This window comes from Lagopus leucura, unplaced genomic scaffold (genome assembly GCF_019238085.1).
Source record: "Lagopus leucura isolate 7727_CA_CO unplaced genomic scaffold, USGS_WTPT01 Super-Scaffold_73, whole genome shotgun sequence".
Lineage (NCBI taxonomy): Eukaryota > Metazoa > Chordata > Aves > Galliformes > Phasianidae > Lagopus > Lagopus leucura.
The window spans coordinates 55,027,021-55,052,737 of NW_024962252.1; the positions used below are offsets into that span (position 1 = coordinate 55,027,021).

The 25,717-nt window shown below is 46.3% G+C and overlaps 1 protein-coding gene and 1 long non-coding RNA gene across 2 annotated transcripts; one reads left to right on the top strand and one right to left on the bottom strand.

Moving 5' to 3' along the window:
• Positions 1-7,513: 7,513 nt before the first annotated feature.
• Positions 7,514-15,253, top strand: ZBTB2 (zinc finger and BTB domain containing 2). The gene is made up of 3 exons (XM_042888029.1): positions 7,514-7,537; positions 10,254-10,438; positions 12,201-15,253. Exons 2-3 carry the CDS (start codon positions 10,266-10,268, stop codon positions 13,561-13,563), a joined length of 1,536 nt encoding a protein of 511 aa, XP_042743963.1. The 5' UTR covers positions 7,514-7,537; positions 10,254-10,265; the 3' UTR covers positions 13,564-15,253.
• On the bottom strand, positions 11,852-18,340 carry LOC122189160. The gene is made up of 3 exons (XR_006181722.1): positions 18,139-18,340; positions 17,526-17,972; positions 11,852-13,064 (listed from the first exon to the last, which is right to left on the bottom strand). It is a non-coding gene; the product is annotated as an uncharacterized LOC122189160 (long non-coding RNA).
• Between the last annotated feature and the right edge of the window lie 7,377 nt (positions 18,341-25,717).

The following is a 25,717-nucleotide window of genomic DNA, read 5'->3' on the forward strand; positions in this document are numbered from 1 at the left end:
CAGTCGTTAGGCTGGATACAGAGCACTAGCACTTTCCTCCTACTGAACAGAGACAGAAGGATGGACCCCTTCTGGGCTGACCTTGTTAATTTGCTGACAGACTCTTGTGCCTTGTCTCCTTGACAGTTAAAGAGATGCTGATTATTTAACCACTTCCTGCATTTCTGGTAATTCCTTTGTCTTTCCCAGCTCCTTCTAGGATAGAAGCAATACTGTCCTGAGGAAGACTAGTTTCCAGGAAATAAGCTTCCTATAATACTGCTGTTCGTTCTAACAAGAATAGAATTGGGCAGAGCTAGGAAAAACTAGCTGACTACAGATCTGTCCATTGTAAGAAGCACTAACTCCTCCTTAACAGTAGGCTTTTCTCCTCAGAGAATCAAAACAGGTAATACCTGGAGATCCTGGTTCTGGAAATAGCTCAACTACCAGTTCTGTGAGCTGCTGAGAAGGTCTGAGCTGTCAGCCCCATTCACAGGAGTGAATCAGTCAGCAGAACAGCTTGATGACAAAGCTTGCTATTAACTGCAGAACAGCTCCTCAGCACTGATCTCTTACATAGGTTTAGAGAAGTAGTACATTAGATCCATTAAGTGGTGCATGGTTTTTCCTACATAACTACTGTAACAGAGAATTAAACTTTAACTGTCATTATTCTAGCAAACTTTTTTTTTCTTAAACACACAAAATAGGCTCCCCCTTCCTCCCCAATTTAAGTGTAACACCTGAGCCTGAGACACTAAGTTTCCATTCATCTCACATATTTAATAGCTTTAGTATTTCAGTTCAAGCTGCTAAAAATGTAACTTTGCAGGCTAAATGCATCCATCAACAAAAGTGATTATAACAAAGGCATTTGAGGACTCCAAGATGCTCTTTAAATGCATGAAGCATCTAGGTTTGAATATCTCAGGTGTTCTGTATTAAGATGGTGCTTAAGAGTTAGCAAGTCAAACACTCTAAAACAACAGAAGCATGGTTAGTTTTGCAACTTTACATCAGTTTCTGTCTGCACAGATGACGAAGGTTGTGAAATCCCAAAGACTTCTCCAAGATTCCAACACCCTTTGCTGTACTGAGTGGCTATTCAGTGTTATTTCTGCAGTTAAGCTGTAACTGCATATTAAAATTTTGTATCAATCTGCTCCAACCCTCCAGCATCGGCAGCTGCATCCTCAGCATGAGGGTTTGGGTTTGTTTTTAAGTGATGAACTGTACAGTCTGACAGTGAGAATATCGTCACTATATTAAACAGAGATCCCAGACAAAGCCAGGAATACAAACACACCAAGAACTGAACTTGAGCCTTCACAGCAAAATATGCTAGTACAGCAACCCCCAGAATGGGGCAGAATTAGCATATTTCTCCCATTGGCAATCTTCAGCCTGCTTCAAGCTGGGCAGCTGATAGAGGTCCTGTGCAAGTTTACTGCATGACCTGATTAGCAGGGTGTTCTGTGGCAGAGACAAGATTAAATCCACTTCTAGAAGCAAAAAAACACTGTGACTCTGAAAACATAACCATCTCATTTGTCTCATCCCCTACATACCTTCCTAGTTCACCTGCAAAGAACTTTCTTCACAAAAGAAAGTTATGTCTACACAGCACAGTTCAGTTAAACCCCAAAGTGGGTCTCTTCTAGCCCATGAGGATCATCTAAGGAAGAGTACAATAGTAACAAATACAGAATATGAGAAAAAAAACAGCAAGCCTGGTGCATCTACAACTCTTAGAATTGCAACTTTTTAATGGCAAATGTAATTCAAATTAGACCATTATTTATAGAGACCCCAACGGTGCTGAGAGCTTCTGTCAGATGACACAAAGGACAACTAGTAGAAAATTATTTTCTTGGGTGGATCTACTAGAAAGAGTTGTCAGAAGACCAGCCATTTATACAATAGCAAAGAAAGCTGAAAGCAAACAGTCAGGACTCCTGACTTCCAGCAGAGTTTTTGAAGGGAACCTCTCTCCTGGCCACAGTCAATTGTTTTGTCAGCACACCAGCTCTGCATATGAAAAAAGTTGATGCAAATGCCACCTCTGTAAGATCCCCACAAAGGTAACTTAATGGCAGGTAAGAGCTTATAGAAGGATGACATTCTTGCTAGCTTCTACCACCTGAAACAAAGATTCTCTCTCCTCTCTCCATTCTAACCTAACGCTAGGAACAGGAGGAAGATCGACCCAACAGTGGAAAGAGGAATCAGATACTATGTGTCCACCTAAATGAGTCTTACTCATAGCTAAGTCACAAAGTTGCCTTCTAAAGTACCTATCAGAGAACAAAACAGATGAGTGATCTCGATAGAAAGAACTTCGTGAAAAATCTTTTCCAGTTTTGGACACTTTATATGCAGATTGGTTTAGAAGTACCTCTTGCTTTTACCGGTCACCTTTCCTAGACCCTAAAGACAAGGAAAGACTTTAGGTTGGAAATTACTGACCTGTGAGGTACAGCCTTTCTTCCTTGGATGGCATTAAGCATCTATCAAGCGTCTTAGCATCCTAATCCACAGGCTGCTTGATGATGGCCTGACAACTACTAAAAAGACGTACAGAACTTGAGGGACATGGATACAATAAATGATGTGCAGGGATTTAAAAACCAAACCCGCTGCCCAAAATACTTATCTTCAGATGGCAGGAAGGAGAGCTAAGGCAAAGTTAAGCTAAGGGGAAAAGAAAGTGACTTGAGAAGTACATAAGACCAGCTGAGAAGGAAAAAAAAAAAAAAATAGATCATAACTCTTTACAGGGAGAAGGGAGGCAAAGACCTCTGTTAGCTTCAAAAATGATTGTGCCATAGCTATTCACAGTACAATGCAGCCCATTTCTCCGGATCCCCATGACAATTTCTTAACAACACACTACTCCGTACTACACCTAAAACCCAGGAGGCTGGGTCTCAGAAACTCAGAAAACTATGCAACTCCAGCAGTTTGGAGTCCTTTACAGTGTATGACAGCAATAATTGAATTCACCCAGAAAAAATACCAATCCCTCTCCTCACGCACAGCATGGTGACCAACCCATTTCAGATTCGTAAGCAAATAAAAAAAGGAGACTTTTTTCCCTTAAGTCTACTTCGAGTTGCTGAAGGCATGATGCTTACATCTAGTATCATCAGTTCTCCTTCATACTGCTATTTAGGCCAAGTCTTCAAGCTCCAGACACAGAAAAAGTACATTTTCTGGACAGGTGAAACAGGAATACCAAACTGCGCTAACTGCTGTTCCCCAGATACATTTTGACAACCTCCTAAGCTTAAGTCACAAGATGACTGGCCAACACAATTCCTTTACAACAGTTGAGTATTAAGTATCTCTAAGTTTAAAGTCACCACATAGGCAGCACTACACGGTGATGTGAACAAAGTACCAAATGCTGTTCACTCAGATGCGTCATTTTCTACCAAACACCTCAGCCTCAAAAATGCACTCTGTGAAGTTGCAGTTTTAGTTTTTTTCCCCCTAGGAAAGCAAAATATACAAGTACATATATGTATGTAACTATCATCCTGCTCCACTACACTCGTCTCCCCAGCTAAGATCGCACAGTCACGTTTTAGCTCTTCCAGTTGAAAGCAGGCAAGGCAGCTCTACCAGGCTAAACTGGAATGAAGGCAAAGGCAGAACAAAGAGGGGCAATCTGCACTGCAGGAGCTGCATCAGTTAAGTGATGCTACAACTCCTGATGGAAATGAGACCCCTAACAAAAACATTTTTCTATGTGCAGTTAAGCCATTTCCTTTGATGACAGATGTTCTACTAGCAAAAATATTTGGGTTTTTTTAATTTGGTTTTGTTTGGAGGTTGTTTGTTTTGCTGGTGTCAGTTACAGCTACCCAGATGCTATAGACAAAGCTTTGCTCACTAGGTGTAAACACAAAATGGTCCATGTTCCAACTAACATCATGATTACAGAAGAACAGCTACTCTATTCTACTTCTTCCTTTTTTTTCACATATGCAATGTACACCAAAAAAAAAAAAAAAAAAAAAAAAAAAAAAGCCTACACAACACAGTTTTCTTTTGCCTCTAGAAAATCCAGACCTGCTCTCAACATGACAGCTTAGGGGTTGGCCACTCACCTATCATGAGCACATCCACCAGGAGGTCCCTATGCCAGGGAAACCAAGACAAGAGAAAATGCAGAGCCATTCCTCATCTGCTGCTGCACCCCTGCGCAAAGGCATCTCCTGGGACCACTTCTTGGTTTGTGCTCCCAACGCAGAGATACACCAGTAAGGTTTGACTGCGGGAATGACAAAATCTAGTGAGGAAGATATTCCTGGATAAGAAGATCGGACACTATCAGAGGAATGATATTTCTTAAGCAAGTTACTGGTGCTGTTGCACTTCCCACTATAACACAACAGAAAGCATAACAAGACAGCAGTACAGCAAGGTCTTAAGCTACAGTGAGCACAAATCTGGTTATATGCAATAGCAGTAGGCACAGAAATAATAGAAAGAAACTGCTTATCTTCAGACGGCCTGTAAGGTCATCAGGTATGCAGGAATCTCCAGAGAAGATACTCTTGCATGCACTACCAACCCTTAAATGAGGTCTGAGAAGGGGTGGATCCTGGCTCCACCCCTTCTGGTCGTTCAGGTGCACTGCATGCACCTAAGCAACCCAGGGTTGGCCCTGCCTTCCCAACAGGTGCTCAATCACTGCTTCAAGCCTTGCGTTTGCATTTCCCCACTACACCCACTAACATTAAAAAAAAAAAAAAAAAAGTTGAAGTGTTTGAAGCAGTAGCTGTGCTAATAAAATGGACTTACAGTACTGATAATAAACATTACTCCACAGTCATACAACCATGGAAACAGTGCACAGCAGTGGGACATGCACTTCCAGCTCCCAGAAGCTTCAGCAATTCCAGAAACTGTTCTGCAGGAGTGGAGAAAGTACTGCTGGAGAAAGGAATAAGCAAGCAGCTCTTCAGAAGACTCTACTCTCTTATTTTTAAAATACACTACAAGACTCACTGAAAACCTTGAGTTTGAACCTGACTAATGTCTATTAAGGTATTGATCAGAACAACAAGAAATCTATTCCTCCATACCAGATTTCAGCTTAACTCTACAAAAAACAAAACAAAATCACAGAGGATTTGGGTCCATCTGGATAATGTTCCTCATACTGCTCGTATTAACAAATATCTTTGTAATTTTATTAACACTGAAAACATCAGTGCTATGCTTATTTACAATGCGAAATGCGGTCCTGCTAGCCAAAATTCTGCCTTTATCCAGGGGACACAGAGCAAAGAAACCAAAAACCCAAAGACTGATCCTATCATCAACAGCAACACAACCAAGAGTGCTTTCAAGTTCATAGCAACATCTGAAGCATTTTGAACCCTCCTTTCAAAAACTGAGAAAGATTAGGAAATAAATCCTGAAAAAGTACCTCAAGAAACTGGAGAAGAAAGTCAACATCCAAAAGAACAATGATACAACTTGAAGAGAAAAAGATCAGACACAAGTAAAATTTCAGATTCACATTTTGAGCTGAATGTCAAAAAAAAAAAAAAAAAGCAACAGTTGACTCCTGCTTGGCTCCCCAGTGACAGCTGGGGGCCTCTCAGGTGTAAATCAGCATTGAAGATCTAAAGTTAGGTGGTACTAAAGCACAGAAGTCTTTCCACCAATTCCAATGGGCCTGAATCTGGCAGAATACTTATAAACAAACAAGTCATGTTATTGATATGTTATTGATGAATTACAGAACTGCAGAGCAAACCAAATTCTTTAAAGCTGGAGTTATCAATAATAAGCAGTAACTCCTCCAGTTTCAGAGAAATCACAGAGGAGAATCTCACAGGAATGCTGACACAATTATCCAAGTGCAACAAAAGAGAAAAAGCAGGCCACAAAGCAAAACCATCCAAAAGGCACCTGCCAGAAACATACTGATTTTCCCAAGTAGCCCTTTCAAATTCAAATGAAAATTGCATCTCTCACCATGTTCTATGAGAACAAACTCTGTCCACTACCAAGCCATACAAGTTCCAACATCCACCTACTCTCTATACTTTGCATTTCGTTTGCAGAAGTGAAATGCATGAGAAGGGGGAAAAATCTGCCAGGCAGTCTAAAAGCCTTTCATTCTGCTGGTTAAATACAGTCTATAAGCTTCTATCACATTGCTACGAAGGCTGCTACACATGTATCTCTTGCGGTGCTGCGCAGCAAGGATACTCAAGGCAAGTTCAGAGAAGATGCAGTGCTGTCCAGCTTCCACATTCAAAGCACCACAACAGCAACAAACATTGACAGCTTTCAGCTCCAAGAAAATTAAGTTTTGCCATTTGTTTTTAGGACTTAATTGTTTCCTTTTCAGGCACTGCTGGACAAATAAGCTAATACATCTACAAGCTGCCTGCTGCAAGCAGACTCCATCTATAGCTATCCAGCCTTCCGTTAGTTGCACTACAGACAGCAGTCACACTCAGAACTCTTCCAAACCATGATCAATTCAGAACCTGTAAGATCAGAAAGCAGCCCTGGCAGGCTGCAGCCCCCTGTTGAACTACAGAACAGACCAACGTGGAGCAGACCCCGCTCCCATGCTGCCCTCAGCTCACTTGCTGTCAGGGCACTGTCCTGAAAGATTTGCTATCACTTGCTTTTCCTCCACACAGCACATCGGATGCAACGACTATGAATTCAGCAGCCCAGCCACAGTCAGCACCCGCAGGTCAGACAGGTGCCTCACGTGCACTGCCTATAACTACGCTGAAATGGTCGAGCGCCCTAAGAAATACAAATAATTCAAAACTAACGCTCCGATACCGGCCAAACGCCTCCCAACGAGCTTCCAAGCAGCACGCTGCCCCGCCAGCACCGCACCCGGCCCCGAGCGGGGCTCCGCCGCACACCGCGGCCCGCAGGGACCCGGCCTCAGCACCGCCCGCTGCCGCCTAGGCTCCGCAGCGCAGCACGGCGCATCGCGGGCGTCAAGGCGACGAGGCCTCGGCCCGGCTCGCCGCCAGGCGCGGAAAGAAGGCCGCGGCCCCGCGGGACGCACCTGTGGCTGCCGCTTCAGGCGGCCGCTGAGGCCGCGCCGCATCGCGGAGCCGCCCCCGCCCGGCGGCGAGCGGAGCGGGGTGGAAGGGGGCCGCACCGCCCCCCCCTCCCTCCGCGCTGCGCTCCCCCCGGGAGTTTTAAAGGGACCGCGAACCTGGCCCCACAGCCCCGCACACCGGCAGTCCCCAGCGGAGGGGCCGTGCCCGGCGGCGCGGGCGGAGGGAGGAAGGGAGGAGCGGAGAGGGGAGGGGGGGGTGGGTGGCGGCTGCTGGCGCCGGCGCCGCCGCCACAGCGCTCGCCGCCTCCCCTCCCCCCCGGCGGGGGCTCCTCGCTGCAGCCTCTGTGCTCCGCTCTCGGTCATGTGACCCTAACGTAACCGGACAGGAAAAGCCGCCGCCGCCGCCGCCGCGCTGACTCCGTTGTTGCTGCTGCTGCTGGGCGCGGAGACGGCGGCGGCGCGCGCGGCACCAGGCGCCTCGGCGGCCCGCGCCCCCAGGTGAGCAGCGCCCGCGGCGCCGCGCGTGGACCGCCCGCACGTGTACCCGGCTCCGCGCACCGGGACGGCCGGGACCGCAACGAGGCGAGGCGGAGGGGCAGGCGGGGGCGGCGCGGCCCGTCGGGCCCGGCCCGCATTGTGTGCGAGGGCCCGGTCGCGCGGCGGCGGGGCGACGAGCCGCTGCTCGACCGCCTGGTGAAGCCCCGCGGCCGAGCCGGGCCGAGCGGCTCCATCCGGGGCACGGCACGGGGGGGATGGGCCGCACCGGGAAGGGGGGGGGGGGGATAGGTTTGGAGGCCGCGCGTGGAGGGGGCGAGGGGGTGAGGGCCGGGACCGGGAGAAGGCTCGGCGCGTCCCGTTGCCGCGCCGGGCTCGGCCGGTTGGGGCCCGGCGCGGGGCGGCCCCCCCCTGCGGCGGCATCCGGCGCGGGGAAGGGCGGGGGAGGGGGGAAGGGAGCCGCGCGCGCGGCGGGAGGGGCGGCCCCGCCTGTCTCTCCTCGGCAGGGCTGGGCGGCCCCGGCGGCGGCGGTTCCCGTCTCGCGCGCCCTGGCGGCTCCGCTCGCGCTGCGTCTCGCGCCGTCTCCGTCCGTCCGTGCGCGCGTGGCGTGCGCGGGGGGGGGGCGAGAGGGAGAGGGGAGGAGGGGCGGGGCTCAGCCAGTGAGAGCGGCGCGCGGCCGCCCGGCCTTCCGCCCCGGCGGCCAATGGGAGGGCGCCGCCACCCGGGCCACAGGGGCCGAGCGCGACTCCGGGGGAGGAGGGGAGGAGAGGGCGGCCGGACCGCCCCGCCCCCCCCGCCGAGAGCGGCGCCCCGCGGCGCGCGCTACGGCGCCGGCAGGCGGCGGGAGCGCCCGGGCCGCGCGCGCCCGCTCCCTCCTCCCCCGTCCTCGGGCCGCGCGCGTGCCCATTGTGGCGCGAGGGGCGGCGGCGCGCGGGGCCGCTCCTACCGGGCTCCGCGCTCACGGGGCCGGGCGGCGCCGCCGAGAGCCCAGACGGGCCCCGCGTTGGCTCCGGCTCCTGGCGGGCCCACGAACTGCTCGCCGTGACCGAAAGCGGCACGCTCGGCCTCCAAAGCGAAAGGAGCTTTGAGGTCCGTCGGGAGACGGGCCGCTTTTCTGAGGCGTTTGAGGAGAAACGGGGCAGCCCCGTACTCTTTGAGGGCGCCGGGCGGCTGTTTCCTGTCAGCGCTGCGCTCGCCGCCCTCTGGGTTCCGCTCTTACCCCGCGCTGTGGGGCAGCCCCACCGCAGGGTCCCGCCCGGCCCTGTGCTCGCTCTTCCACTGTGCAGTTTCCAGAGAGTGTAGTTCTTGCCCTTTCACTTCAAAGCATTTAAACGAGCATTGAATATACACAAAAACGCGGTGCCGTGCTAGCGTACAGACACCGTGTCATTTTGAGGAAAAGTTAATTTGCGGCTCTGAGGAAGGGCAGCGGCTTCTCAGCTACTGCAGGCTGCTGTTTGGATAAGGTTGAAGCCATAAGCTAACAAATTGGGGATGATAATAACTGGAGAGGATCCTCTCTGCCTGGTGCAAGCAATGGTTTTCTCTGCTTGTCAAGTTTCCCTTTCTGAGCACACTGGGCATCAGAATTGAAAGTGCAGCACACACAGAATAGAACCCGACTTAAAACTACAATAGAAGTCTTGCAAGTTTTCCTCAATGTGATGAAGTTTACCTGCGTGGAATGTGGTGTGGGATTAACTAACAGTGAACATGAGCCGTGTTCCCGCTCACAGAGCAAGTGTTCTCTTGTGGAGGGACGGAAGGGATCTCGGTGTATTGCTTGTACAAACAGAATTATCCAAACACTAACCAGTCCAGGCAGCCAGCAAGGATGGAGCCGTTTCTCTCACCGCCCGGCTCTCCTGCTGTGACAGACAAGCTTCAGGCCTTTATACAGAACTATAGAATTGCTCAGGTTGGAAAAGACCTTAAAGATCATCAAGTCCGACCACAACCTAACCATACTGCCCTAACAGTATGCCCTCCGCTAAATCATGTCCCTGCTGTAGCTGATCTCAATAAGTAAATAAACAGTTGACAAAATAGTTGACAAAAAGTGAAACAGTTGACGCTTCTTTTTCTGATAATCCAGAGGCTTTGCCAATACCCAGAATTAATTCATTTTGTCAGCCTAGAAAGGATCAGGTATGCAGCTGATAATTCCCAGGAGAGGCCATGACTATCAGGAAAGCTCAATGATTTCATGGTGGAGTTCACATTCAGCCAAATGGATACCTAGTGTTTAGGTTAAAGGTATTTAGAGAGGCTGAAAAATCCAGTAAAATGTTAGCTGACTTGGCTCTTGTTGGGCTCTGCTCTTGTCACTGCCATCCCTGCAGGTGACTGGTATTAGATGAGTGAATTGTTCAAATCAGTATCTAAATACTTAGTTCTCATTAAAAACAGATGTTTTTTACTAGTTGTTCTTCCTCTCCTTCAGCTATCTGTTTTTCTGTATCGAAGCCTACCTTATGCTTTTGCAGAACCCTCTGTTCCTGGCTCTGCTTTGCTGTTCAAGCCTGGACAAATCACTTGCACCTTTGTGAGCTGCACTGTGTGTCGTGAAACAGAGATCCTTGAGTGTTTGCAAGGTGTCATCGATGTCACTGTTCAGGTTAAGAAGTGTAACTTTTGAAGAAGTATCTGTGAAAGGACATCTTCTGTTGCATCTGCCTATCTACTATTAAGTTTTACATGAAAGTCCTTTGCTTTTCAGAGTGTGAAAAAAATGGATTTGGCCAACCATGGACTTATTCTGCTGCAGCAGCTAAATGCTCAGAGAGAGTTTGGTTTCCTGTGTGACTGCACAGTTGCTATTGGTGATGTCTACTTCAAGGCACATAAATCGGTTCTTGCTTCTTTCTCCAACTACTTCAAGATGCTGTTTGTTCACCAAACCAGGTAACTATGGGAAGCCCAATCTGACTGTTAAAAAGTTGTTTGGTTAGCTTGAAACCTGCAGTGTTGTTTTTGCTTCTTGATATGACATAATGAATCTAGAATCTGTTTCAAAGTTGAACTGTGATTTATTAACAGTAATAACCCAATATATGTTCTTTGTCCTTAAAAAGTCTATAACATGCAGAAGAGAGCATCTAATGACTCATGTCTTCCCTGTTGTGCTTTTCTTCTTCATCTGCTCAGCATTGCCACTATTTTTTACCTTTTCAGAACATTATATAAAGTCAGTAATATTTGCTATGAGATCTCGAGAAATGAACGTGTAGACAAGGGTAGCATTTTTCATGTGTTTTTTTTTTTAATCTGTCAAGTAAAACTGAACTATATAACAATAAAGTGTAAGACTGTTTTTTAAAGATTTGTGTGGACTTTTGTTTTTCCCAATTATTTGAACTATCTCAAAAAGTTTAAAGGAGCGAAACTTTCAACTCTGGCTAAGAATTCTTACCAAAGGTAAACATCAAGGACAGAAGTAAATTTGCACTTCAGAGACAGGCAGATGTAGCAGACTTGGCTCCATCAGGAGCATACAACAGTCACTGGAAGACAGTGCTGCCAGTTTATTTTTGGGTAACGTATCAGAGTTCAAAAGTGGTTAGAGAGCTCAAGCAGAGGGCACACCTCAAGAAAGAGAAGAATTGGCTATGATTTCCTCCTCACCTACTGTGGTTAGAGCATTCAGACTGCAGTGCACAGTCATGTCTGCTTCTGGATCTGTCTTTTATTTAATAAGTGCTTAATCTAAAAGCTACAGATAACTGAAAATCATTTAGAATCCCAGAAGCTCTCCCGTTAGCAAAGTTAACTTGGTTAGCCTAACCTAAACACTCCCGATTTTCTTTCTTGTCTTGTGAACCTTGCCTTTCTTTCTATGCAGAGATCCAGCAGGAGGATTGATGGACGTTTCAGTCCAGAGTATACTAAAGATTGATGCATAGGGCATGCTCTAACTTGAAAGATGGCATTGGTTTCAGTTCTGTTAGGCTGAAGAGGGCATCACAACCACAGACTGTTTCACTTGCTGAATGCTGTAAGGGACTGATGCATTTTGCCAAGTGTACTCCTGATTTCTGCTACCTTTTCTTCCTCCCTGTTCAGGGAAGCTACTACAGTTGTTTTACAATGAGTCTAGCCTTTGCACATTAGATGTGCTCAGGCTACATCTCTCACTTCCAACCATCAAGAAATTCACACCCTGTCCTGCATCATTCTGGATCCTCACACAGCTTAGGGAAGGTGTTAACACTCATTTCCACAACTGTGACTATAAGCACTAGTTAAGACACAGAAACCAAATGGGCATGTGTCAGATGAATTTTGGGTGTTTTCAGGGCTAAGAACTGAGACCTTGAATTCAGACACAGTGCTGGGAGGTTTTAATTTGGCTGCAGATGTATTTAAGCACAAAATAGAGGAAAAATGTCTTTGCAATTTATGAAATATATCAGTATGTGTCAACAGATCTGTCACATAGCAGCCATTGAGAAGGGTGCAGTTTGCAGTGGGACAATCTTTCTAGGCAGTTATTTGCTGAGGGAAAAAAGTCATCTTGCAAATGGCCAAGCATTTCTCTTCATTTATTACAGAGTTTGTCTTCTGAATTTAAGTACACAGTTCTGATTTTTACCAATGTTTGAATAACTTAAATCTGATTGAAAGCATTTTCCCAATCTGTTATTGATCATTTTGTTTCACTTTCCAGTGAATGTGTCCGTTTGAAAGCAACCGACATACAGCCAGATATCTTCAGTTATCTCTTGCATTTGATGTACACTGGCAAGATGGCACCACAGCTCATTGACCCAGTTCGACTAGAGCAGGGAATAAAGTTTCTGCATGCATATCCACTAATTCAGGAGGCCAGCCTTGCAAGTCAGGGAACTTTTTCTCACCCAGATCAAGTTTTTCCATTAGCATCTTCATTATATGGCATTCAGATTGCAGATCACCAGATCAGACATCCCGCTAAGGTTACATCGGCAGCTGACAAACTCGGGCGAGAACCAAGGCCACAGACTTCCAGGATGACCCAAGAACCAGTTTCAGAAGGCTCGCAGCTCTCACAGTTACCTACAACTCTGCCACAAGTGAGCAGGACAAATATGGCCACTTCCGACCAATTGCCATCATCTTTATCTCCAGAATTGGTATCTGCTGCTGGTAATAATTCACCTGCGGGAGAGGAAGCCAACATGGAAGCATCTTCTTCAGATGAACAGCCTGCTTCACTCACGATAGCACACGTCAAGCCGAGCATTATGAAAAGGAATGGAAGCTTCCCAAAGTATTATGCCTGCCACCTCTGTGGTCGCCGGTTCAATTTACGAAGCAGCTTGCGCGAACACTTGCAGATCCACACGGGAGTTCCCTTCACGTCTAGCCAGCAGGGAGAAAGTAATGTTTCTTTGTCGCTCTGTAACAACACAGCTGAAAAGGATGCTATGGAAGTGCCTGAAGCTGGGATGATTAGTGACAGCGAGCTGCAGCAGATCTCGGACTCTCCAATAATCGATGGGCAGCAGCAGTCGGAGACACCTCCCCCCTCGGATATTGCAGACATAGACAACTTGGAGCAGGCAGATCAAGAGAGGGAAGTAAAAAGACGGAAATACGAATGTTCCATCTGCGGTCGTAAATTTATTCAGAAAAGCCACTGGAGGGAGCACATGTACATACACACTGGCAAACCCTTCAAGTGCAGCACTTGCGACAAAAGCTTTTGTAGGGCTAACCAGGCTGCCAGACACGTGTGCCTAAACCAGAGCATGGACACGTACACGATGGTGGACAAACAGACTCTGGAGCTCTGTACTTTTGAGGAAGGCAGTCAAATGGACAACATGCTAGTACAGACCAACAAGCCCTACAAATGTAACTTGTGTGACAAAACATTTTCGACTCCCAATGAAGTAGTCAAACATTCGTGCCAAAATCAAAACTCTGTCTTCACACTAGAAGAAGATCGCTCCATTCTGCTAGGTGGTGGGGACACGGAAGCCCCAGAGACTGATAATGCAGTGTTAGCCTCCATCAAAAAGGAGCAGGAAGCAGTGTTGTTAGACTGAATGTGAAATCTATATCAATTTTTTAAAGTTTCTTTACTCATTTTTATTAAATCAATTTTTTCTTCCCTCTGCCTCTTTCCTCACTTACCCCTGTCATCTGTTGCACCAACCTTCCCACCCTTTGTCTTCAGCAACCAGAACTGTACTGGCACATTAGGAAATTGGACTTTGCCTCTCCCACCAGAACAAAAAGCTCTTGCATCAAACCACAACATAATTGATTTTAATACAAAGGAACACGTGAAAAATAATCCAGCTAACTATATTGATAGTATTAGTTAAGCCAAATTTAATAGATTTTAAATGAAATTTAGATCACTTGAAAGTGTATTTAGATACAATGATGACTGTAATGAGAAACAGAGTACCGGCTTGGTAAGCAAGGCATATATATATACATATATATCTATATTAGTTTCCCTGGTAAAAGATGTTTTGAGAAGATCTGGCTATTTAAACACCATGCTTTTCAGAACTCCACATGCAAGTCGATTAAGATTATAACTTTAAAAGCCTCAGAATTTTTCCTCATTGAACTGAATGCAAAAAATTGTCAGTTGGGTTAAAAAGAGCTGAGAGTACTGAGTTTCTTTCAGCCTTATGTTTTCCTTCTAGTATGCCTTTGGGTATCTGTTTCAAATAGCATGATTGATACAGGCAAAGTAGTTACTTAGTCAGATTTTGACTTAAGTAACTGTAATAATAATGTGATGGCAATCTTTATATATATATATATATAAACTATTGTATATGTATAAAGATTTATATATATATGGAAAGTGTTTGTGTGTATATTTGGTACAGGTAAATAAATGCACACGTCCTTTTTAAGCAACTGGCCATCTGTTCTCCAGTTCAGCCTGGAAAGTATTTTAGTTGTTTGACTAAAGTAGTCATTGCACAGGTTTTAAATCAAATGGGACATGTACTGAGCTGTGTGCATTTTTATTGGCCTGTAGAACAGAAGCTGTTGGATAGGTGTCGTCACCCAAGATACAAAGGAAACCAGAGAAGTGACATCCTGGTGGGCACTGTACCCTCATCAGTGCAGCACATGCATATGTTGTTAGGTATAGTTTTGAGTCATTCCCGATGAGAGAGAAAAACTTCACTGCCTTACTCAGGCAAGGAAAGTCCATGGTTTCGTTTGGTATGATTGCATGAGGTAAGAAGAAGAAAAAGTGGTTACAGAGATGTTCTAGCAATGGGGGGAATCATGGTTGTTTTAAAGCAAACCCGTAGTGTTGACTGGCAAATTCTGCTCTTTGAGAGTCCCATTATTTTCAAAGCCAAGACAAAGTCTGCAAAAACTCAAAGGATGAATTATGTAATTTTAGTTACTGATGATGATAGCACTGCGTCTTTGTGTTAAAAATCAAGTTGTTGATTCTTATTATTTTATATGAAATGCCCAGATGTTTTGCTGGTAGCGTAAAAGAAACAAAACTGACAGCAGCAACGGAGTCCACCTAGCAAATTCTGGGCCAGCAGAAGGTTGAAACGGACAGAACAAAATGCCCCATGGTAAATGGAGGCACTGTGCTTTGGGGGGAGGGGTGGGAGAGGGCAAGTCACAAACCACAGCTCTTCTCTGTGTATACATTTAAACTGAATATCATTTTGTGTATAGTTAAGTTCTCAGATTTGTAAGTTTTTATACATCATTTCATTGAATAAAAACTGAATTAAATTGAATGTGATTTATTGAGTTGAAGGTGAAAGGCTGTTGGGTTTTATCTTCCTGAAATAACTCTTACTAAATGAGTATAAAAGCCAAGCAATGTATTCTGCATTTAGAATAAAGCCTCCCTCATACATACAAACAAATAACTTACTAATGGCTTAAAACAGTGGATATAGCATTACATACTTGTTTTTTGAGTTCATTAGTATAACATGACAATTAGTGCAGAGTTTGTTATAAGTGTGTTTGCAGCCTGGAAAGCCAACTGTGTTCTGGGCTGTGTTAAAAAAGGGGTGGCCAGCAGGGAGAGGGAGGTGATTGTCCCCCTCTACTCTGCTCTTGTGAGGCCCCATCTGGAGTACTGCATTCAGGCCTGGGACACCCACTGCAGGAAGGATGTGGAGCTCTTAAAGTGGATCCAGAGGAAGGCCACTAAGATGATCAGAGGGCTGGAGCACCTCTCCTATGAGGAAAGGTTGAGGGAAATGGGATTGTTTAGCTTGGAAAAGAGAAGGCTTCAAGGAGACCTTCAACAGACTGGAAAGGTGGGCCCGGGTGAATCTAATGAGGTTCAACACTGCAAAGTGCAAGGTTTTGCACTCAGGCCGGAGGAATCCCACACATATATACAGGTTGGAAGGAGCAGTTCTTGAGAGCAGCCCTGCAGAGAGGGACCTGGGAGTACTGCCGGATTAAAACTTAACACGAGCCAGCAGTGTGCTCTTGCAGCTCAGAAAGCAAATGGTATCTTGGGCTCCCATCTGGAGTACTGCATCCAGGTCTGGAGCCACCAATACAAGAAAGAGCTGCTGGAGAGTCACAAAGATGAGAGGGTAGATAACAGCAGGACAAGAAGAAACAGCTTTAAGTTAAAGGATGGAAGATTTAGGTTGGATATCAGGTGGAAGTTCTTTACAGAGAGTAGTGAGGTGCTGGAACAGGCTGCCCAGAGATGTTGTGGATGCCCTGTCCCTGGAGGTGTTCAAGGCCAGGTTTGATGGGATTGAATGGTCTAGATATTACATGTGGAAGTTGGTGGCTCTGCCTGTGGCAGTGGGGTTGAAGATTCATGATCCTCGAGGTCCCTTCTAACCCAGGCCACTCTGTGATTCTGAGACCTCACTGTGGCCTTCCAATACTGTAAGGGAGCATATAAACAGGAGGGACTGTTTACAATGATGGATAATGAAAGGACAAAAGGGAATGGTTTTAAACTGAGACAATAATGTTTTAGGTTAGATATTAGGAGGAAGTTTTTCCACACAGAGGATGGTGATGCACTGGCACAAGTTGCCCTAGGAGGCTGTGGATGCCCCATCCCTGGAGGCATTCAAGGCCAGGCTGGATGTGGCTCTGGGCAGCCTGGACTGGTGGTTGCTGACCCTGTGCATAGCAGGGATGTTGAAACTAGATGATCTTTGTGGTCCTTATCAACCCAGGCCATCCTATGATTCTGTAGTATTGACTTTGTTATGTCTTGTATTAGAGTAATAGATCCAAAATCAGTTCATTTTACAATCAACATATAAAAGCATTTTCAGGTAAAAATCTTACAGCATGTAACATTACCCATTTGAAAACTTTCAGGATCTTCATCTACTAATGTAATTTCTTTAAATATGGGTTGGGGGGGGGAGTTGTTTTTATTTATTTTTATTTTCCTCTCAGTCTGAAATACTCTCAGGAACAGAGAGTATTCAGAATATGCTCAGCATTTTGATGTAGCAGTATTTTAGGGGATAGCCACAGGTTCCGTTCAAAAATGACCACAGCTGCATAAGTTGTTGTTATTAGCTACTACATCACCAAGTGGTCCTTTAAAAGATTCAGGTGAGCTCTTATGCAAAACCCAGTGGTTGAGCTCAGCCCCCTGGTTGCATAGGGAGCGTAGACATGGCCACACCATTTTTTGTTGAGCTGTTCAGCAGCCCCCAGTCTGTATTTTAATTTAGCTCAAACCCATTCCATTGAACAATAATTAATAAAAAGAAAAAAAAAACCAGTACTATTTCTCTGTTATTTCTATTCCCTATTTTAACTCTACAGAAGCCTTCAGATTGAAACTCCCAGATCGAGCAAGGGCAGAGATGAACAGGGAGGAGTATCACTGAAGCCAGTGTTGCTGCTAGCAATATCTAGAGTGAAGAAAATGTAATGCTATAACGTGGCAGAAAACACAGGAATAACAGCAAGGTGGCAAAGACCTTGGGCCACAGCAAATGAGAACAAGCCCAAATGCAGCAGCAGGAACAGAAATAAAGAAAGAAAAATTACTTACCTTTAGAAAGCCTCAAGCAGGTGGGAATTTCCAGCAAGACACCCTTGCTTTCAATGCCAATCCTTAAATAAGGACTGGGAAGGAGTGGATCCTGGCTCCACCCCTTCTGGTCATTCAGGTCCACTGCATGCACCTGAGCTCCCCCAGGTTGGCCCTGCCTTCCCACCAGGTGCTCAATCACTGCTTCAGGCTGTGATTTGGCATTTCCGCTGCAGAGGTAGGAAGTGGTGACTGCCTCCTCTTTGGCTTTATAAGCTGGTGTGCTGCTGAAAACAAGTGAGCAAGCTGCAATGAACAAGCAGCAGGGGATGAAGCTTCCAAAGGAGTAACATGAAAGTGAATTTCCCTGGCACGTTGTATAATGATTCTTCTGCCTTGACTTCTGAAGCACCAAGCACCTTCGCTTGGAGGATGAGTATTCCTTCTGAATGTGAAGACCACAGCTCTCTATTTAAAAAAAAAAAAAAAAAAAAAAAAAAAAAACTTGTCAAATTTGTACCAAATATCTCTTTTGTCACTTGTCTGCTAAAATCATTCTTGTTCGGCAGGGAGAGAATTGTTAGAAAACAACGGTGTCAAAAATACTGAGAAATTTAAACAGTGATCATTTTACATTAGGTTGCTGTCTTCACGTTCGGAAATTGCTTTCTGGAACGTTAGCACCAAATTCCATAACAGCCTCGCGTATACGCGACGTGCAGAGGTCACCTCGGTGAGAGGAACTCGTCCTTCAGCGCGGGCTCCTCTCAAGCCGTACCGCCCTCGGGGCGGCGGGCCGGAAGCTGGGCAGCTCCATGGCGGCCGGAGCCGCCATCTCCAGGCAACGCGGGAAGGACGCGGGGCGGGGCGGCCGGTAGCAGCTGCCGCCCGGTTCCGTCGCTCGCAGCCGGCGCTTGCGTGAGCCGCCAGCCCTGTGGCCTTCCGCTTGGGAAACCTGCCCGGCCGTCCTGCCTGGAGGTCTGCTTACCTTACGGCTGATCTGAGCCGACCGACTGGCCACGGCATGGGAAGCGACGGAGAGCGGGGCTGCCCTTCACCGGCGCGCATTGCAGCGCCGAAACAGCGTGCCAAAACAGCAACAGCGGGGCAGTCCCGAGGGCTAAGCCGCTTAGGAAGCAGTCAGCTAAACTGTAAAACTGCCACCGTACCTCTGAGGACGCCTCCCGTCCTATTTAGGGTGGTTTGGTTTTGTTGTTTTTCTTTTCGTGTGGGTTTTTGTTTTGTTTAAGCGTGGCAGTGGTTGTTCTTTGCTTTTGGTTTTCTTCGAATGCTTGGCTTGTTTTCTGGTCACTGTTTCCTCTAAAAAGATGGCGGAAACACATAGGGCATAGAAATAACAGCAGGGTGGTTTGCATTTCTAAGTGTTTGGTGTTTCAGAAGTTTCTGTGATAATGCTATAAGGTGGATGTGTCACTCTCTTCTCTGAGGGCTGCTGCTTCTCCTCACCCCCACAGCTGGACACCAGCTGTACCAGAAGGTCCAGGATGCCCACAGGGAGACATACAAGTCAGAGATGATGTTTGTATTGCTCGGTGCTTCAGGAACTATGAGATGGATCCTGCTGCTAGAGAGCTTCCTAAAAGAGTCGCTTTCTGCCCAAAAAGGAACTCGTCTGACAGAAAGTAGAAGTTCTCAAGGCCTGTATTTGTGTCTCAGCACAAATTCCTGATGTGAAAGGGTTAAAACGCGTGAGGAAGTCACTCACTGTTGAAATATCACCGGAATCACTTTGCTCCTGATATCCCAGAAAGAGAGCGGGATGACTGGAGTACTGTGAGTCTGGTCTCCTCTGGAGTGCTTACACCAGCTAAGGTTTTGCATGGTGAGAGAAAACAAGTGCAGCTGCTGCTGCCAAGTGGCTTTATTTGCTCTGGCATGTAACTTACTTGCAGTGCTATACCTCAGTGGTGACACCGAAATGAGAAATGAGTGCATTTATTTCCTATTGCTGCCAAGGAACACAGTCAAATGTGGCTCTGAGGACCAAGAAATAGGGTTACAATACCACCAGCTCTTAGTACTGACATCTCAGCTACTCAACATAAAGGAGAGGGGTTATTTGCAGGGGTGACACTCTAGGCATTAAGCTGTCACTGGGATAGCATTGAGGACTATGGATTTCTCTGACTGAAACAAAGCATGCAGTTTTGCAGAAGTACCAGCTTGCAAGCAGTTTATAAGAAAGCAGTTCCTCAGTTTGTCTTTAAAACTTACCAGCTGAATGGCAAAATTATTCTTCAATGTCCAGTGGGATAAACAGGGAGCGTTTCTTGGTGTCAGCCTGCAAGAGGAAACGTGCTAAGATTACACAAGTGAGTTGCTCTAGCTACTCAAACTCACAAAGGCTCTAGGGAGTAACCAGAGCAAGCTGAACACCTGCTGAAGAGAGGCTTAGGTCCAGGAATTGACACTGCTTCTCTTCAGCTGACAGGGACATTTGTGGCAAAGGTTTGTGCTGCAGCCAGCCACCCTAGACCTGTCCAACAGGCCACAAGCTCAGTGCTAGCTTAGATTGAAATTCTGATGCAGAAAAACTGCAATCTGGAAAAAGTCATCTAAAAGTGAACGAGGGGCCACGGTCTGAACCTCGAGCCAGGGCTGAGCATTTTGAATGAGGCTCAACTTGCAACCAAGGTGTAGAGTTAGGACAGAAAAGGAAACAGCCAAAGCTTCTAACCAGCATGAGGCTGCATAGGAGCTGTTGAAGGAAGGGGAAGGCTGCAAAAAGTCTGTGTAACAACTGTGGTGGGGAGTGCAGGCACAGGATACAGCCTGTTCAGCTGGAATGACACCAAACAAGTATTTCAAGCATTGCAGCACTAAAGTGAAGGTTTCTCTGTCTTTTCTTTCATAATGAAGTGGTCAAAGAGATCTGCCACATCCTGAAGCAGTGGTGCCTTAGCATGGAGCACACAGACAGCTAAAATCAGCATTAAAGGCATCTTTTTAGTGACAGTGGCAAAAAAGGTGAAGTCTTCAAAAGAGCAGATGTTAGCCCCCTTGATTTAAACCTTGTAGATAAAGCTTCTGGCTCTGCCACAGCCTTGCCAGTTGTTCTCCAAGACCAGCCTCTCTCAAATGCTACAGAAACTTAGCACATCTAACAGGAAAAGGCTTTGTTAATAACTCGCTCTTGTAAGAACATCTTGTTTTCCCAAGCATTTCTCAGAGACAGAGATTAGGAAGGTCTTCTGATTTAAGCAAGTGCAGTAAATAGCCCAGGGAGATACTACACTTGTCATCTTTTTCCAAATCAGATTTTATTGAAGTGCAAAGAGCTTTGGGAATTAGGCGCTCTATGATGGAAAGCAACATTCATGCCCTTTTGGGTCTCTAGTAAGTTTTGCTAGAGGGGAGGTGTATTTATATATCAAATCCCATACATCCTTGCAAGGCAAGCATTTTCTATAGCTAAGAACACTGGAAATTACATATTTTACCTCCCAGAATAACTATTTTAAACTACAGGCTGGAGGCCAAGATAAAGGGAAGGATTGTTAAAGCAAAGGGTAATGTTACAAGAAAGAAATAAAGTGACAATAAGAGTCAGTAAGAAGAAGAAATAGAAATCTATGGCCTGATTAAACTGATTAGCAGTACTGGCTCTAATCTCCATTTCACTTAAAAATAACAGTGGGGGATATGAGTTTTAGGGACCCAAATATCACTCTGGAAGGAGACAGCTATTACTTCTTAAAAAGCTGCTTACATTCAAGGCCTCCAGAGCCACTGAGTTCTGACTGTGTGGACTATCACAAGATCTACCTTCTTGGCAAATATCATCATCCCATGTTTGTTTTCTCGTCTTCCACTGACAAGTAGTGGAAGAAGTAATATTCTTCTTTCTCTCTATGTGATTGCTGATCTGTGTATTGGTCTACAATATACATCATCTGCCCAACTTCTTTCCTTTAATTCTTCTGAGTCTGTGTCTATTTTCTGAAATTATTTGTTCCTAATCCCTAATTCCTAAATTTGCATTTTCATTGAAATGCCATCAGGATGATATATTCAGAGACCAATTCTGACTTTGTTCTTTTGGCATTTCAGAAATCAACAACATGTCTTGGTTTATTTTCTAGAGTTGCATAACTTGCTGCAGACTGTAAAGGCAGCATGTTCCACTATTCTTGACTGCTGCAGCTCTGGTTCTTCATTTAGTATTTCTTCCTTGTGAGAAATCACAGAATCACAGAAACACCAAGGTTGGAAAAGACCTACAAGATCATCCAGTCCAACCATCCACCTATCACCAATAGTTCTCACTACACCTATTCCTCAGCACAAAATCCAAACGTTCCTTGAACAGCTCCAGGGTCGGTGACTCCACCACCTCCCTGGGCAGTCCATTCCAGTGCCTGACCACTCTTTCAGAAAAGTAGTATTTTCTAACATCCAGCCTAAATCTCCCCTGGCGTAGGTTGAAGCCGTTCCCTCTAGTCCTATCACCAGTTACGTGAGCGAAGAGGCCAACCCCCAGCTCACTACAACCTCCCTTCATATATATGGATGATCCACCTGCATACCTTTCAGAAGATCCGGTCTGTTGCTGGCATGTGAGCTTTCTCCTGCAGACTTGTGCTGCACTGACTCAAAGGCAGCTGCCTCTACCTGATCATATTTTGTGCTCTGTGGGTTCTGCCATCCTGCAGCCCAAATTGTCAGGTTCATGGTGCGGAAGCCAGTTGTCTGACGAAGGCAAGGCTGCCACAGCTCTGTTCCCAGTTCCAGCCAGGATGTTGTATTTCCAGTAGAGGCTCCCTCACAAACATACATATACAGGACATATGTACTGTACAGAGTAATAGACCAAGGGTCAGAGAAGCCTGAGCAATCTCTTCATAACATCCCAGGCTGAGCAAAGTGCAAGCCTCCCTAGAGGAGGGAAGATAGACACCACTGTATGCTGCAGCAGGGAACCACATGCTTCTATCATTCATTGATTCCCCCTAGTGCTGCTACAGGATTCAGGCTCTTGTTTTCTATAGTAAATTATAGAATGGCCAACCTATTATAATAATTCCTGGAACAGATACTCTCCGAGATCACGAAGTCCCCAGCACAGCACATAGCTCCTCTTATTCTGAAGCACATGTAGCCATTGGGTTGTACCTCAGCAGGGACAGTTCTTCTCCCACCCGTCACTCTGTCTCCCCAGAAGATTCATTCCTCACTGGATGCTCGGCTGTTTAGCTTTGTTGGGCTTTTTTTTTCAGTTTTACCGAACCGCAGGAGCGTTACGACAAGTGCTCGCAGCTGCCAAGCGGCCGTCTTTTAAGGTACCTCTGATGCGTTGCCCCACAGTGACCTCTGGTGGTTATATTAATGTTTCCAGCTCTTCGGCCGAAGCAGCGTGAAAAGTGGTGGGGCTGTGATATGCCTCATGAGAAACGAGTGAATAGAACGCCGGAACCCTTGCCAGATGAAAGCAAAAGTTCTCCTGTCTGCCTCTTCTACTTCCATATCGATAGTTTTCATCCACTGAAATTCATTCGTGAAGTTCATTAAATAAAGATTGCCTATACCAATTATGCTGGAAACAGCCATGGTGAGCAGTTCAGCAGCAGCACTCAGGGCTCTGCAATAGAATCAGAATCATAGAATGGCCTGGGTTGAAATGGACCACAATGATCATCTAGTCTCAGCGTCCCTGCTACGTGCAGGATCACCAACCACTAGAACTGGCTGCTCAGAGCCACATCCAGCCTGGCATTGAATGCATCCAGTGATCTGCAGGTCATTTGCCATTTGCCCTTGGGGTGCTATACAGGCCACACAGGAGAGCTTTATGGGGATGAGACTTACCAGACTCTCTTCTTTCAGCTGTTTCATCAATTTACCATAAAGACAGTTGGCATCAGTGTGAGGCAAGCAGTGGAGTTTTCCCTGTTTACTACTTTCTCTATGGGTGACCCATGACCATCCCTTCAACAAATCCACACCTAAGATTCTGTGGAAACCTAAGAATAAAACAGACTAGCCAGTGAGTGAGTGGTGACATTTCCAATGCTACCTCTGATGGAAAAAATTGCTTTGTGAAGGGAGGCAGTCTTTCATAAGTGTCCTTGTCAACCAGCTACGTTTGGGCTTGTGTGTCAATAGGGATTGTTGCAAAGTAGTGATCGTTAACCATGATCATCACATTACAACTTGAATCCTCACAGTGCAAGGAGCAGCTGCTCACATTGCCACTGCATCAAGTCCCAGCACTTGTCTGCATATTCGTGGCTCACTGCCAATGCAGACTGATGTCAGATCCCTGAGCTCACACCTCTGGCTTGCTCATTGCTTTCTTAAGTTATAGTGTCACTGTCACCCTGGATAGAGATCCCAGAGGACTGTCATGGAGGGTTAATGAGGAAAACTCAGTCTATTTATGTGAAACAGTAGCTGTCAGCCAAATTAATTGTCTCAGAGAGAACTCCCTACCTATCTAAACACAATCATCGTATCCACATTAGTAGTGATGTGGGTGCTCCTCTATTTCCCCATTTTATTTTTCCCTTTTTCATAGAGGGACAGGGCAGCTCTTTTCCATTACTTTAGCTAATATCCTTCTCTTTTGTTTTGTTTGCTTTTTTTTTTTTTTTTTTTTTTTTTTTTGTCATTTATTATATTGGAAAGTGTTAACACCTAAGCCTGGCGAAGGCTAATGATTTCAGTGCTCCCTCTGCTCCCTTTACTAGGAGATTGAGATGTCCCTGCTCACAATCAACTGCTCTTTAGCTCTTCCTCTGGAGGGAGGGTTGTCTGGCTCATGAGATGATGAGATCTGCTTTCTCAGATTCTACTAAACCAGGGACTTTCCATAAGATAGTTTGCAAGCTGACTTACACAGCACCAAGGCAGAAAGGGTGATATCTAGTAGTTGTTATAGAGGGAAGTAGGTTTTATATGTCCACAGGAGTGCTCTGTTGTCCTGTCTGTATTACTGGTGCAGAGTTAGGGGGAGAGAGCTCCATTGCTGCTAGTCTTCCCTCAGGGGAGGGGTTCAGGGTGCAATAGATCCTAAATGTCCCCATTACACAGGACAAAACTGACTTGAACTGGGTCCACTAGTGTGGCTTCCAGCAATCTCCTCCTGCACCCTTCTACAGTTAGCTAGGGTTGAAGTTTTGGAACAAACTATTTTGCATACACACGCCACTTCCCAAGTACTCCTTCTGTTTTCCTCTTTCACTCATACAGTCTCTCTCTTCAACTCCTGCCTAGTAGCCAGCAATTAGCACCTCTCTTCCTCTTTGAAGGGGGGAAGGCCACCATCTGCCAAACTCATGCCAGGTTTCATCAGCATCGATGCAGTGGCCCTCTAGGCAAGACAAAACTCACTTAAGGTTTCACAGTCCCTCTTTTTGCCAATTGGTCTTCCACTTATTTTTACTGCTCAGCTTTTCATTTGCTACCACAACAAACACACGCTTACTCATAACCTATTGCCCCAGCTGGTATGACAAAGCAGCTCATCCCCACCAGGAGGACATTTCAGAGATCCAGATTCTGACACCGACAAAATGCCACAGCTCATTTGTGCCTCTCAAATTCACTGAGCAACACACTCCATGTATCATGAGCTTGTTAGCAAGGGCTCAATCTCCTTTCAATAGGCTGGTCCAGATTGTTAATTCCCCAAGTTGTTGCTTCATTAATTCGCTCGCTCATTAACTCACAAAACCACTCACGTGCTTATGAGCAGAACAGCCGCCAGCTGAAGGGGGACAGCTCTCAGCCTTCCTTCGCCACTTCTGTGACAGCCCAGGAGTCTCAGCAGCCCGACTGCTGGTGGGCTCACTTCAGAGGCTGTGATCAGAACCTGCTGAGGAGGTACCTATGCAGAGAGCAGCCCTAGGTTGTGTCCATGGTTCTCTGTCCCAGCCCTGCTGCTATCGGCACGAACCGTGCTCTGGGCAGCGCGGACCGCCGCGAGCTGCAGCAGGCAGGCAGCGCTAGGTGGTGCCGTTCTCCTGTAGGAAGAGGCAGAAGGTGTTGGCGGGCTGCATGAAGCAAAGCGAGCAACGCCTGGAGCGCCCAGGAGTGACGGGACACCCGGCCTTGGGTGAAGAGAGGATGGAAGGGAGAGAGCTTTGAGTTGTGTCCCCCCCGTCTGCCGGCTGTGCTGCCGGGAGGGAGCCACGAGCCAACGGCCAGGAGGCAGAGAAGTTTTGGAGAGGGAAAACCCTGGCACTTCCCTGTGT

Bases quoted from the DNA above. Each gene is read 5' to 3' on its own strand.
- ZBTB2 (XM_042888029.1), top strand. From the start codon at position 10,266: ATGGATTTGGCCAACCATGGACTTATTCTGCTGCAGCAGCTAAATGCT. The intron at 10,439-12,200 runs GTAACTATGGGA...TTCACTTTCCAG, and splicing joins CTGTTTGTTCACCAAACCAG to TGAATGTGTCCGTTTGAAAG.